This window comes from Symsagittifera roscoffensis, chromosome 7, assembly GCF_963678635.1.
Source record: "Symsagittifera roscoffensis chromosome 7, txSymRosc1.1, whole genome shotgun sequence".
Lineage (NCBI taxonomy): Eukaryota > Metazoa > Xenacoelomorpha > Acoela > Convolutidae > Symsagittifera > Symsagittifera roscoffensis.
In genome coordinates, this window is record NC_087068.1 from 1563999 (window position 1) to 1579016 (window position 15018).

Below are 15018 nucleotides of genomic sequence, written 5' to 3' on the forward strand. Positions count from 1 at the left end.
GTTCATGAGAACAGAACAGGCTGTGGTATGGAGAGAGCTGCTTTCATGGAGGAAATCTGAACAGTAGTGCAGCGCTACGGGACACAGTTCATGTTGAAAAAAGGTCTCAACAGACCACTGATGCGGGAAATTCTTGACCAATTGCACGAATGGGATGGGAGATTGAATTAATTGTTAACTGATTCGGCCACTGATGAAAGTGAAGCGAACTCCGTGATCAAAACGACGCAAGAAGAAAAAAACGAAGAAGTTGTATACCTGTCCAGAACACAAAAATAGAACGATGCGATCGACAATGGTGATCGACAAGATCAACGACATAAAGATGAAATTGGGCAACAAAGTGACGTTAAGAAAAACTGGGAAGACAAAAGTGGTTTCTGAACATTCAGCAAAGGCTAAAGTAAAGCGAATCGAAGATGTCATTGATATGGGGCAAGGCGATGACAGATTGCCTGGCACGTCCAGAACAATGACCAATGTAACGATGGTGCCACCCATCCTCGTGGCAGGATTAAGATCAGCCAGCTATAAGACCAAGAGGAGATACCCTAGAAATGGAAATATTCAGCCAATGTGGTGAAAGTACCCTTCGGCATTTCAGACCATCAATTATCAATCAGGGAAAGGGAAGCGTCATAGGACAGCTAACCCCAGTGGGATACAACTGATTGACAGTATCGGACCACGTCTCAATTGACGAACCCGCCGGTGGATACCGGGAAGTGATGAAGTACAGGAACTCAGCTAGAGCACAGCAAATCGCTCCAGAAAATAAAGATGCTATGGAATGTTACCTGGAAGAAATGATACAGGGCACGACGATGAAGCAAAAGGCGTAAGGAACCCTTGTCTCCCCAGAAATGCACGCGGAAACGGTGGATCAATTGGAGAGTTTGCCGTGGAGAGCAGTAGTACTACGGCACTTTGAAGAAGAAATGCGAATTACTCCGAAGATACATGCTCTAATAGCGATACCGTGTGTTACAAACTGAACAGAAGCATATTGGAAAATGGAGAGAAGCAACAGAAGTGGAAAAAAACAGGCAGAGTGAACTTATCGCAGACCGTCTAGAGCCAAATACTGTAGACTCGAGACGATGGCGCCGATGTGCATAATCCGATACCCAAAACTCTTCGTAGCAGTGGATGTAAAGAACACAAGGATGATCGTGTATCAAGCCTTCTCCCTGCCAAAAGTTGCAAGACTTGCGAGAATGTCGGAGAAATCTTACGAGTTGCTCTGTAATATTTTTGCAGCAAGAACCAAGGACGAGTTAGAACCGATACTAGGAAAGAAGTTCATGGGAAAGGCTAGTGGGAACTTCAGTGACTTTGAAAGACACAAGCAGAGAAGATCAACAGCGACGGATTACAATAGAGCAGACGAGAATGATGAAATCCACCGAGTGATGATGGAAGAACTGCAACCGCAAATAGAAGTGTCTTGGAAACGAAGTTGGAGAAGAATCATGTTAACACATAACGAGTTCCCATGCCATTGTTTGCTAAACATATGGTGGTATCCTGGGCGAAGTAATCTGGTGTTGATCTGGGACTCTGGAGAGCTGCTCTCCATGGGATTACTAGACTCATCACATCCCATAACAATGGTGATAGTCGGAGTTATGATGGCGACTCGATGATTGGAAGCTCATGTTAAGGAGAACAATCGAAAGAAAGCAACACTGAAAAAAGAACAGTTAGAGGAGCTTGATTGTCTGAAAGACTTAGATCTTTTTGTAACAATGTGCAAAAACTTGAATACTCCGACGGAATTGAATAAAATATGGACCAGAAGACGAATGATGCGAAGTTTCAGATTCAACATAACTACATGGTTGTACGAGTATGCCAAAAAAGGATTTGTCGAAGCACAGCAGAGTGTACAGTACGTATGGACATAGGGTCAGAAGCTTTCAAACGAGCTTTTGAGCCAAATCGGAATGCAGTGACCACCGCAGTAAGGAGAACGTCGAAAAAGACTAAAACCGAGAGTTCGGAGTCTAAGTCACATGAGGAAGAGATGGAGCAGTGACAAAAGCTGAATGACAAGATGCAAAGGGAGAAAAATTAACAGAATTTAGAAGTCTTAGAATTTCTAAACGACGACAACCAAAAAAGGAATGAAAGAAGTGGTAACAAAAAAAGGGATAATAATTGTTTTTGTGGGAGAAAAACTCAAATGAGAAACCAAGCAACTAAGCTTGAAATTGAAACTGAATGAAAGAAAAAATTTTAGTTTTTTTTTAATTTAAATGTTGTTGCTTTTTTAAACTTGCATAGTGATTTTTGTTAATGTTTTTAGAGACACTTACTATTCATTTAGAGAGGCATGAGGCATCAAAATTTTCCAGCCTGCATGATTGTTTTCAATAAACTAAGATGACTGTTCACTTTGTGGTGACATGAAAGACTTGAGTAATCTCTTGAAGAAGGAGATTGTTTCATTGTTCCTTCTAACCACCGAGTTCCTTAATTTTAATAATCAAGACCAATAGCAACATAATTTCCGAAGGGAGGAAGCATAGTAGAATAACTTTAGTTGTGGTTGGCAGGATTGGCCTGCGTCCCAATACTTTTTAAACTTTTAGTGGGAGAATTGTCTGTTTCAGAGAAATAACCCTCTTATTTAAAAAACTGAACGATCTGAGTGAGGTCAGATATAACTGGTACTGGAAATTTTAAAATATTCTATTGTAAAGACACGTGACCTTTTTTTCGCGAAAACAGAAAAAAGCGCGAATATCAGAAGAAACTAACAGCAGATATCTGCCGAACGACATTAACAGCAGATATAGTTCTACTGTCAAAGTAGAAGAGCAATCCGAATTGTAAAGATGGTACCGCTACAATTGTTACGTAGTAGTTTTCGAGCCAACATCAACAAAAACACAGCTCTTCGAACTGATACAAGAATCCGGAAGGGCCTCGGGAAAGGACTGATTAATGAATTTTAACAAGTTTTTGCAACTTTTAAACAGAGAGTTACAGTCTTCTCCCGAGACACCTCCGGATTCTGGAATCCGGGCAACTAACAGTCTTATTTCTTCCCAAAAGTCTGGAAACGTCGTCCCGATACCCTTCCTGGTTCTCGGGATTCGTGTTGTAACGATTGCAGCGGCACAATCGTTTCAACTAGGAATGGTCTTCTGATAGTTGTTTTATATTTCAATCTCGATCTGTATCGCACATTTGCCGTTCACTGTTTTTCTCAACGAATTCTGTTGTGTTTTTCGACATTTCAGTTGTCGAGAAATTTCAAATTGTTACGTGTCGTTCATACTTAAATCGACATTTTAAAAATCAGCTTGTCAGTCCAAATTAACCATTCTTGATTCGTTAAACTGAACACTTATCACCGTTAACTCGTAAAAACCATCAATCTTCTCAGTCAGGTGCAACAGAAAAAAATCAAATCCAAACTTGCATTTGGACTTATTCTGGTCGACTGTCACACCACATATTGAACTGGTTATAGTAGAGACGGTAAAAAGCAAAAGAAGCTGTGTTTAGAAGCTATCCAGTCGTTTTGGGACCTAGCTTTATTTTCCGTCGGTATGAACTTCCGGACGAATGTAACAGAATGAGGAACAAAAACACATGAGATAGTGTCCCTGACTTTTGAGCCAATGGTTATAGGGCCTATTTTTCTTAACATCATATGTGACATAAGCGGACGACTGTTACCAAAGGAAAGACGAACTTTACTATGAATGGTCTACCGCTAATACAAAAATACAAGAGATGTGAAAAGGCCGGTGTAGCTTTCTACACGATCAACCGCGATATAGCTAAAAGAACAAGATGGCAGGCAAAAAAGTCTATTTCGGAGTAACCTAGTTACTTTAATATCATATGGTGCCATTCTGTGGAAGGCAAGCAAAATGTATCTTAGAAGGCTCGCAAAGGTACAAGAAACGGCTGTAAAAGATTATGGGAATTAATCGATTGCGATGTAAAACAAGACTTAAAAGATTGTCTCTTCTACCTTTGCCAGTTTTTACGAAATGCATGCACTTCTTGTTTTTTTTTGACATAATCAAAAACAGATTCAGCATCGAGTGTAAGCTGTTAGTCATATTAGGTGAAACAACGCAAAATACACGAGCTAGCGAGTTAGGGTATATTAAACAAGATCAATGACAATAACAAGGCAAGTTAGCGATATCTGGTCCAGTGGAGTAATCCTTGCGAACCATATTGGGCCAAAATGAGCCTAAATTCAGACAAAATAAGTCACCCAAAAAGCAAAATAACATAAATATGTAACAGTTACTTCAAATAGAAAATTAATCTCGACATTATTTGCTACTGGAGACTGTTATGTCTCTGTCAAAACTATATAAACCAACACAAACTCAAGAAATTTTTGCTAAAAAGTAAATTTCAAACGTTTTTGCTACTATGTGCATCGTCAGGATTGTTACAATAAACTAATCTAAATGACGAAAAAGCATCATATTACAAATGTTTTTTACGATATTTAACATACATTTTGGTTCTTAACCATCATGTTAAAAAATTAGCCAATCACAGTTGACCTCTAAATTACTATTACAATTTAAAAAATTTTAACATCTAAAATTAATTGAAAAGTTTTAGATTAAATTGTCTGGAAGTTTCTGAGTCATAATTTTGATTTAGACATGTACGTTTTAAATAAAAAACCAAAAACATTATGGGACTAATTTTTCAGTATAAACGCCCTGCTCCTAAACTCATCGCGCGTGTTCAAGCCCTGTTTCTCTTTCCTGATATGTATTGCCTCTAGTGTTAACAATTTTGTTTGGTTGTTTGACCTATCTATAATTTCCCAATTAAGATCTGCGCTATTTCCCTCAAGTTGACATTGCTGAAGGTGGAGGCCTACCGGTGAGTCTGCTTTCTTATGTTCCTCAATTCTAGTGGTCAAATGTCGAACAGTTTTTCCGACATAGGCGACATAGGTTGAAATGCATTCACTACATGACAGTTTATAAACCACTCTTGACTTGAGGTCTTTGAAAATGCTGTTTTTAGTGATGGTAAACATGGTTCTAGTTTTCTTGTGATGAAAACCACTTGAACGTTAGTTAATTTTTGTAACCTGTTACCACGATATGGATTTGTTTACCTCTATTTTGCACCATCAGCATTGGGGGCTTCACATCCTCTGGTGGTTGAATTGACAAACATCTCTCACTATCAATGGGCTTGCCCTTATCCTCGATAATTTTGCACAAGGCGTATGAAGCCACCTTTGCGGACCAATTTTTAGGGTACTGATTTGAAAGCCATTGCGCCCTTATGTTGCCCCCAGTTAGATGTACTCCCAAATACACTGTGTACAGTGCCTTGGATAACACTACGCTTATACTGAGTTGGGGCGCAGCTTCTATAGTTCAGTATAGCCCCTGTATCTGTTGGTTTTTGATACCAACTGCAAGTTAGACCCCTACCCTGCGATACACTTTTGTTCAAATCCAGGATTAATGTCCTCTAGAGTGAACTGCAGATTTGGATAAAGAGAATTGGCGGCTTCGAGGAGACAACTCGGCTCCCCTCTGACGGATCTAACAATGCAATCCACATACCTGAGGAACAATGTCATCTGAGGAGTATTCTTCTCCTTGTTTTTAGCGCGGCAGCAGCTTTTAAAGTACCAGACTATCTCGGTTATTGATGCGTATACGCCTTCGGGTGTTTTTCTGCATTTTGGATGATACCAGTTTCGGCAACTCTCGCATTCAACCCCCTTCGATCTCTATGTGACTTTCCTGCTGCAACATGGGCACAAACCGTTTTTGTCATTAATGTGCTGTGTCTCCGTTCCCACCGGTAGTTCTTGTTTTAGAGCAAACTCGTACTCTTTCAGCATAAGTTTGCCAGAATTACAGCGAGGGACGCGCCCTTTGCTAAACCATCAACTTGCACATACCATGAATCATTACACTTGAAATATACTTTGCTGACCGCCATATTCAAAAGCCTTTCCATGGTTGCTCTTTGAATTTCAGGAGGACACTCTTGGCTGTACAGCTTCTGAAAAGCAATTTCAATTTCCTTGTTCAGGGGAACGTTGGTGTATTAACTTTTCACATCAAGAGATATTATGGTTTCATCCTGATCTAGAGCAATGTTTTCAATTGTTTCTCTGGCATCTTTAGTATTGGTTTCTATATTGGCTCCATCGATGTTGTCAAATAACTTTGCAACCATTTTGTTAAGATTCTCATACGAGCTGCCTGGAAGTGATAGTACTGGTCCTAGGGGTGTCTCAGACTTGTGTACATTGGCTAAACCGTACAAACGGGCGGATTGACCCCTGTTGAACTCATTTTAGAATATAACTGATCACTTATAAAAGGTAGAAATTGATGGCAGATAACTACAGACCAATCAGTTTAATATCAATATGTTGCAACTTATTCGAAAAAATTGTTCGAAAGCATTTAATGGACCATTTCAATGAAAAAGGGCTAATAACAAATGCACAATACGGTTATCGATCTGGACGTTCACTGAACTTACAACTCCTGAAAGTAATTGATGACTTCACCAGGGCAAGGGACAAACATGAAAATGTCGACGTGATATACTTGGACTTCAAAAAAGCCTTCGATTCGGTACCACACAAAAGACTAATCGGAGTTCTTAGACAGTACGGAGTAACTGGAAGAACCTTGAACTGGATAACAGACTTTCTTTCGGGACGAAAACAGAGAGTGGTAATTAACGATTCAAGATCTTCATGGCAGCCAGTGAAAAGTGGGATACCCCATAGTTCAGTACTCGGCCCAGTACTGTTTTTGATATACATCAACACAATGCCGGACAAAATAGCGTCAAAAATATATCTGTTTGCTGACGATGCGAAATTGTACCGTTAAATTGAAGACAAATTGGATGTAACATGCCTACATGAAGATTTACAATCACTAGAAATTTGGTCAAGCCAAAGTCTTTTGTCCTTTAATATCGACAAATGTGTTCACATGACAATAAGAACCAAGAAAATGGATAGGGAGAGGCTTTATAAAATCAATTGCGAAAACATTAAAGAAGTGCAACTCGAAAAAGACCTGGGTATCTGGCTTGACAACAAACTGACATTCGAAACACACATCACTAAAAAAGCCAATAAGGCAAACGGCATGGAAGCAGTAATTAAGAAAAAAGTAATTCACTAAAGTCAGGAAACAAATATTTTTAAACATCTACAAATGCTTGATACGGCCACACCTCGAATTTGCGAACCTAATCTGGCACCCAAGATTGATCAAGCATCAAAAGATCTTGGAAAACGTACAAAGAAGAGCGACGCGTCTCGTTGGTGGTATGCAAATTCTATCCTATTACGAACGCCTTAAAGAATTGAATCTATCATTGCTGGAATACAGAAGGAAAAGAGGGACATTGATAGAAATGTATAAAATCTGCTATGGTTTGTTTGATAGGAATGCCACTGCGGGACTATTCGAGCGGAATGATAGGGATTCTAGAGATAACGCATGTAAAGTAGTAGTACGCAAAGCAAATCTAGAAATGCGAAAAAATTTCTTCACGATAAGAGCACCTCTCGACTGGAAAAATCTGCCACAGGAAACAGTGCAAAGCAAGACCATCGACGAATTCAAGTGGAAACTGGACAAACATTGGAAAGCGATTGGAATTGATATAAACGAATTCGAACGGAGATAGGAAAAAAACATTTGAAATGACCACAAGAGGCACTGCCTAATAGTCATAAAAACTTGACTAGACTTGACTTGACTTATCTCGTCTCTTTTAATGGCTAGTAATTTGTGTTAAGTTCCTTCTCAATTTTCAGTAAATTTTCATCAGTGGTTTTGTATTTTTTCACAAACTGAGCAGATTGCAACAAGGATTACGGCTTTGATTCATACGTTTGTTTCCTCATGCAAATACCAACCCCCTTATCAAAAGGCAAAGCCAGCAACCCATTATCTTTGAGATATTTCCTCGTTTTTTCAACGGCTTTGTCTCTTGGGGTTTGCCTTAGGTTTTTTGCATATGCCTTTGCCGCGGCTTCTATTTCACATAAAGTTTCACCAGATGTTTTTTGATTTTTCAATTGTGATAGGAAAATGTTGATATCCGCCAAAAAGTGTGTCTCGTTAAATTTTTCGCTAATCGGATGCTTCGGGCCCATTGATAGCACTTCATGTACCCATCCAGGTAGTTCAATATTATACGGAGAATGGAATCAATAAAACTTCTATAATGGGAGAACTTTAACTATTTTGTCAGTGAATAGAGCTTGAAATCGAGAACCAGACTTGGCAATTAATTCTGTAAATTGTTTTTTTTTTGAACTCATAAAATTTTTAGGCCGGAAATTCATAATAGCAAACTCCAGGACTTCAAACTCAAATGGTCTTTGGCAAACTGAAACTCAGGACTAATATCCCTTGGGCGTTTGCCCTAAATTCTGTATTATTATTGTTTTTTTTATAATACCAAAAGTTGTTGATTGTGACTGATGGGTTTTGTAATAGTCATATTTTCAGATCTTGTGAGACTGCTATGAAATGCCAATACGAAAAGGTCATGTAGCACCCCAGAACACGTTTGTGAATTACATCATCAGAAAATTTGAAACTCTAGGTTTGTCTTTTCTTTTGTCCTTAACTGCTGGACTTTTTGAGGTAACAAGGAGTTTTACTAGGTCCAGTATGAAGACAAATTATGTCCGTCATGGCCTAATTAGTCTTACTAATTTTTGAAATTAATAGGACATTGCGAACAAAAATTTGCTGAAATATTTTGCCGGTTGGTGGGGGGCTTAGAAAGAGCCAACTGCTGCATCCAAATTTGGTCACAGGAGTTTAAAGTGTCCTAGATGAACGAATAGAGTTTTAATGATCTATGTATAGCAAAAACTCTTATAAAGTTTGCTCACGCTCATCTTTAAATTTCGGTGGTTTGATATTCGCCAATTTTGCTCTAAAATGACAAAAATACAGACCGCGAGAAAGTAAAGCTTGTCGAGAAGCTTCGAAAGAAAGTGGATTTTGGTACTGGGATTTCGCAGGGAAAGAAATCTTGTGATTTAGTTTGTCACAATTTGTGTCTTGTGAAGCTCAAGGAGCTTAAAGTGATGATTTCTCTCCGTGAAGTTCGATGAAAGCTGTTTTGGTTTTCTTGAAATCAATAAAACTTCTATAATGGGAGAACTTTAACTATTTAGTCAGTGAATAGAGCTTGAAATCGAAAACCAGACTTTTTTGAACTCATAAAATTTTTAGGCCGGAAATTCATAATAGCAAACGCCAGGACTTCAAATTGTGCAATCATTTACGCAAACGATGGCTTTTGCAACCTCACTGGGTTCACTAGATCTGACATCATGCAGAAGTCCTGCTGGTGCGATTTCCTCTACGGCAGACGAACTTCACCTGTGGCCACCGCCGAGATGAAGACCTGCCTTGTCACTAAGCTGGAGGTCAACTGCGAGGTCATTCTCTATCGCCAAAATAGTAACTAAATTTGTTTATATCCTCTCAGTTTGATGCTTGAGGATAATTTAGATTTAATTTTGAAATAGATTCAACAATTCTGAGTGATCATCAATTATGGGCTTTACGGAAAATAATTCAGAGAAATTATTAGTATTATTTATTATCATAATTCACGGCGGTTAACATTTTTAACGGCGTTTAACAAATTCACGGCGTTGAATTATTGTTTGTTTCAGAAACGCATTTCCTGTGTCAAGTTCTGATTGTCCCAGTGAAAAATGAGAACGAAGAAGTGGTTATGCTTGTACTTGCCTTCGAAGAACTGGGACCCGATAACCCAGTGGAACCCCAACGCAAATGTAAGAGTTTCTTGTAAAGCTTTCGATTTGTAGAGTCGATTTGCATGGATTTTTTTGTGACAATTTAAATGAGCAACTTTTGCAGTTTCTAAACTTGCTTAGTTGGTTTTTAAAAGACCCTTTTAAAAGGTGTGCTGGTGTGGTGCTTGTTGCTAATAGTGTCTTATGTTTGGTTACTTTTCAGTCTCGGTGTTCCAAAACCGAACCTCTCGGCTCTTATCACTGCCGATGTCCAACATATCTCAAAGTAGGTGGTCACTATCACTGAGTTACATCTTCTCTTCTCTTCTTTGTCTAGCTAGCTTCCATGTCTCTTAGCTTCAGTTACTCTTTGTACTCTCTTCTTCAAATTGTCATTCTTGTCTTCAACGTTTCCCTCATTTTAACATGAACCAACTCGACAGAATTAAGGCTGCAATAGAAATTTAATAAAAGTAGTCCCTATGTATAGCGCTGATTACACAAGCAAAAATTGTGTGATAGTATGAACTCTTTTTTTTTACAACCGAAGTCGCAATTATTGTTGCGACAAAATGTATTCATTTTGATCAATAACCAGCTGCTAAATACAGTCAATGCTAAGGATATTAACACAGACTATTATATAACAAATGGAATTTTAGCTGTAAGGCATCATGGATCTGTAGCGTTGAGGTAGGAAAGGAGACCCGCAACAAATTCAGAAAATCATAGGGTTCGAACCTGGACAGGGGCGGATGTTTTAATGAACTTTTTAGTATGCTAGTTAAAATGAGTCCGCTCTATAATTTGAGGCATGTTATTGACAATTTTTTTTTTCAATTTGACTGGTACTTCTAAGGCGTCATAATTGGCTTGCGTCAATTAATAATTATGTAGACTCATAATTGGCGTGCGTCACTTGAAAAATTTTCTAGAGTCAAAGTTTTACGCGTTCAGTTTTTCTCAGTAGCATAATCGGTCATATTTTTGCTTGTGTATGCGAAGTGCAACTTCGCCTCTGTTTAAATTATCCGAACAAAATCAACAAAACTTTAAACGGGTTTTTCTCAAATTGGGTTGGGATTAGACAGAAATGATGAGAATTAAATTTGCTTAGAATTTCACCAGAAGTATTATATTCGAAAAATAACAAGCCAAAAAATTAACCCAAAAATTGATCATTTACTTTTTTCCAGTAAATCAAAGTTGCGCTGAAACTGCCAAGTAAATCGATGAAAAACTTATATCAAAAGAAACTTTGTACACATACCAGCAAAATCTCCAAAAGTTTGGGCCAAGTGTTTGAAGTTTGTTTTCAAGCAAAGGAATGTTCTTTTATATAGTAAAATTGGCATTTTTTTGGCTATCAAACAAAAAATAATCCTTTTTGGAGGTTATACTTTTCTAAAATTTTGTTAGGCAGTATAAGAGGCTGACTTTGATATATATTGCTCATTAATTGACCAATTAGGCTTAGCGTAATTTTTTATCGTCTAAAGGAAGACTAAATGATCTATTTTTGGGGTAAGTTTTTGGCCCCGAGATTCGTAAAATAAATTGCACCATATAAATTCTGGTAAACATTTAAGCATCTAGTTCTCATCGTTTTTGTTTAATCTGACCTCGCTTTGAGAAAAACGCGATTAAAGTTTCAAGCGTTACTGATTTTGCCTGGTTAGTTAAAATCATCACTTTAGAAGGCTTTTAATTTATAATGAGCTACTCAATTTGGTAAAATGCACTTAATCTTGATATTGTTCTTCTGTTCTAATTTTTCATGATCCTGCGTATTGTTTTTGCTTAATTTTTTGAAATGATAGTTTATCTGTTGTTCAATTGACATGTATATTAACGCAATTTTTTGGTATTATTCAACTTTGACGAGTTTGTTCATTTCAGTACAAAGCAAACTGCCGAACATGCGAACCACACGTAACAACAACTGGGCTAACAAGCGGTCCAATTCAGTCGTACATGCCCCTGCTATCGATCACAGGTACGTTGATTAGCCTGGTTTTTCTTGCATCGGTCTGGGAATTGGTGCATTCAAGATTTGTTTCTGTTTTCTGTAAATTTTTTCTGCTAGACATTCTGAAAGAACATTTACGACAGACAATTTTTCAATACAAGTTATCATAAATCGTTAAGATTCAAGAATTATAGCGAGAAAAAGTATTCATGAATTAGGGCATGTGTTTGGGTGAAAGGGGGCGTGTCTTACTTTTTTTACTTCACAATTATGGTCTGCGGTAAAAAAATCATTTTTTTTGTTGTAAAAATAAAATTGCTCCTTTGGTGGCTCTTTTGCTATAATCACGATCTGTAGCATTAGAAATATCGTAGCATCTATTCTCTGCTTTATTGGTGACTAGTCTTTGACGATCGTGAAGCGACCGCAGCACAGATGGAAGGACATGAGACTCCTAATCTACTGGTCGGATGTTCAGTGCCGCACTTAGCACTAGTTTAAGGAATATTTGGCGGCATTTTTGCTGCATAACATTCGCAGTTTATTAGAATCTGTTGCTGCTTTATTGGTAGCTTGTGTCAGCTTATTTTCATGGAACTTGGAGCAAGTCCGAGGACGTGAGACTCCTTATCCCGAGGTCGGAAGTTCGAATCCGGCGCAAAGTTTGAGTTTTTTTTCATTCATTGCTTATTTTCACTTCAATCAGCAAAACTGTAAATGGCGTGCTACAACGAATGGAATTTATTGTCAATGAATGAAGTGAAGATTTATTTTTACTTCGTGTGCTTTTAAATATAAAATTTGATTACGCTCAAATTTGATTTTTCGTGGGTTGAAATTCATTCATTTGCCAGATGGAAGGAAAATTACGCTGTTCAATAGCCGAAGTGAAAATTGCGTGATGAAACGTGAAAGAGTTTTTTCGACTGGATTTCATTTTTTAAATTTCCCAGCAGAATAAGGATTTTACCTATTGGTTTCGGTTTTTTCTTAATTGGCTTAATGGTATGGAAGAAAGCAGGAGAATATAAAACAGTTGTCAAAACTAACTTTTTAGGGTTCGAATCCCGTAATGGGGAATTTTTTTCGTTTGCAAGTTTTTTTGGTTTTTGTTGCGATTTGAAAACTCCGTTTGGCAATTTTTGCTCGTATAAATTTAGTCATCAGATGGGTTCTTCAAGAATGTACCCGCCATCCAACGTCATAACAGAAACTTCAATCTCAGTCACAAATGCTGACAGCGACGAGGATAAAAAAGCGAACAGCTCGGAGGAAGTTTCACATGTGGAGTCGGTGAAGCTCAGACCACTTCTAGATGGGAACAGAAGCGTCACCACTCCGAGTTTTGAAACTGGGAAGTGGTCGCCGGACGAACGAATGAACGTGGAGGACAGCAATCACAAAACAGGAAAGACTATTTCGAGCCAACATGGGAACGAAGACTCGTTGAACAGGAGCTCGCCGGTGTCGGGGGGACCCTCGAATAGTCGTTGTGTGAACTCGGATCAGGAGCCTGTGATAGATCAAATGAGGAGCCGTAGCAAGACGTTGCCTGTGCCTACGAGACACCCCGTGCGCAAGATGGAAACTGCGGGGGGAGATTGTTCATCAACAGACGCAATTGAATCGGCCATGGAGGACAACACTTCGCATCACTTGTCAGCTGGAAAAGGAAAGAAACGACGAAGGTCTTTTGTCAACCTAATACCCCAAACTCTACCTCGTAAGTCCAATTTGTGTTTCAAAAGTTTATTGATTGGCTCTGAAATTTTTAGTTTGGACCCTGTGAGTTGTTCCATTTGAACAAATTGAGATGTTGCTGAAATGATTTGTGTAAATTTTGATCATTTTTACCGCTTCTAAATTTAAATGAAAAGACTGATATTGTTGTCGCAAGATTCTGTATCCAAGAAGCGATTCCATTTTCTGTGATATTTCTTAAAGTAGGATTTGATTGACGACGTGGAATTGAATCAGTGTTGATAATTGTTGGTTAAGTAATACGTGGACATTTGGAATAGATTATTTGAATACCCCTGAGGGTACTAATTTGAACCAGCTGCAATTTTCTCAATATCTGGATTGCCATTGACAGCCAGCAGCTCCTTCTTTGTTTCTATTGAGTCCAAGCGCGGCTAGCAAAACAAGAAATCTTTCCTGAATAAATCATCGATCAATCTGTGCTAGGGTTATGCCCATGTTAAATCACCTCAAGATTGTGAACAAAATAAATCTCCCGAAGTGACTGAAAATAACGCTGGGAGTAATGAACAATATTTTTGTTCAGCTTGCTCAAATTTGGTCAAGTTAACACCCTCTGGCCCCATTCTATGCCAGTGTTAATTAGAATCTTATACTTCTGGATTCTAATACCTTCAGGGTTTATAACAGGCCAATTGACCCGTCCGGTTTTTATGGTTAGATTAATTTGTGTCACATCTGAAAAACAATAGCAGATATTGAAATTAAGTTGCCACTTTTATGGAATGTTCAAAATTTCCTTTTTTTATGACATATGTTTATTACGCTTCGTTTGAGAAGGAATAATTTTCAGAATTAATATAAAAGACATCCGAAATATTATTTATTTCTGCAAAAATTCAGCGTAAGTTTACTCAATTGGGAATTAGTTGATCTTTTGCAAAACTGTATTCGTTTTTTGTTTGACAGTATCTATAGTACTATAGTTGTCTGGCTGGCACAAGTAATCTCACAATATAAATTCGGACCACAATTTGGAATTTAATAATAACCGCTATCAAAGGCGGAAACTTGAAGATTTGTAATTTAAACCAGGTTGCAATGTATTATTACTGGCACGGTTTAATTGGGGCCAAATTACCGATTTTACGACGTTGAACGTATTCACGTCTTGGATTGTTCGCATTTACCGCAAAAATTTGATCCTTAATCGACAGTGAAATATAATAAAACAGCGATAAAAATAGCTGAGTCCTTATTAATAGAGTTACTTATGACTGAATTGATCATAGTGTTTTCTCAATCAGGAATGCGTCTCATAATATTACCACCTTTGCTCGGCCGTAAACAAACCAAAAACGGTAAGGGCTTCTTAATTCTCTTTAAAAGATAGGTAGGTTTTCTTTTTTTAATTGCTCCGACAAAAGCGTCTCATTACTTATTTTGCTGTTGTTTATTTGGAAAATTGCTCTAGGATAGTTACCTGTTTCGACCGATTTTTTTAAGAAGACGAGATCTAAATTTTAGCTGGCAAACTTGAAGTAGTCGAAAGCCCAAAATTATC

At 38.0% G+C, this 15018-nt stretch overlaps 1 protein-coding gene across 1 annotated transcript in view; it reads left to right on the forward strand.

The window, feature by feature from the left end:
- LOC134851326 (potassium voltage-gated channel subfamily H member 7-like) overlaps positions 1–15018 on the forward strand; it is a 415470-nt gene that overhangs the window by 391691 nt on the left and 8761 nt on the right. Inside the window, exons 2-7 of the mRNA XM_063867359.1 lie at positions 8512–8610; positions 9252–9482; positions 9701–9823; positions 10008–10070; positions 11684–11780; positions 12914–13476. Coding sequence (XP_063723429.1) covers positions 8535–8610; positions 9252–9482; positions 9701–9823; positions 10008–10070; positions 11684–11780; positions 12914–13476 — 1153 coding nt within the window. The 5' untranslated portion in view covers positions 8512–8534. The remainder of the gene's footprint in view (positions 1–8511; positions 8611–9251; positions 9483–9700; positions 9824–10007; positions 10071–11683; positions 11781–12913; positions 13477–15018) is intronic.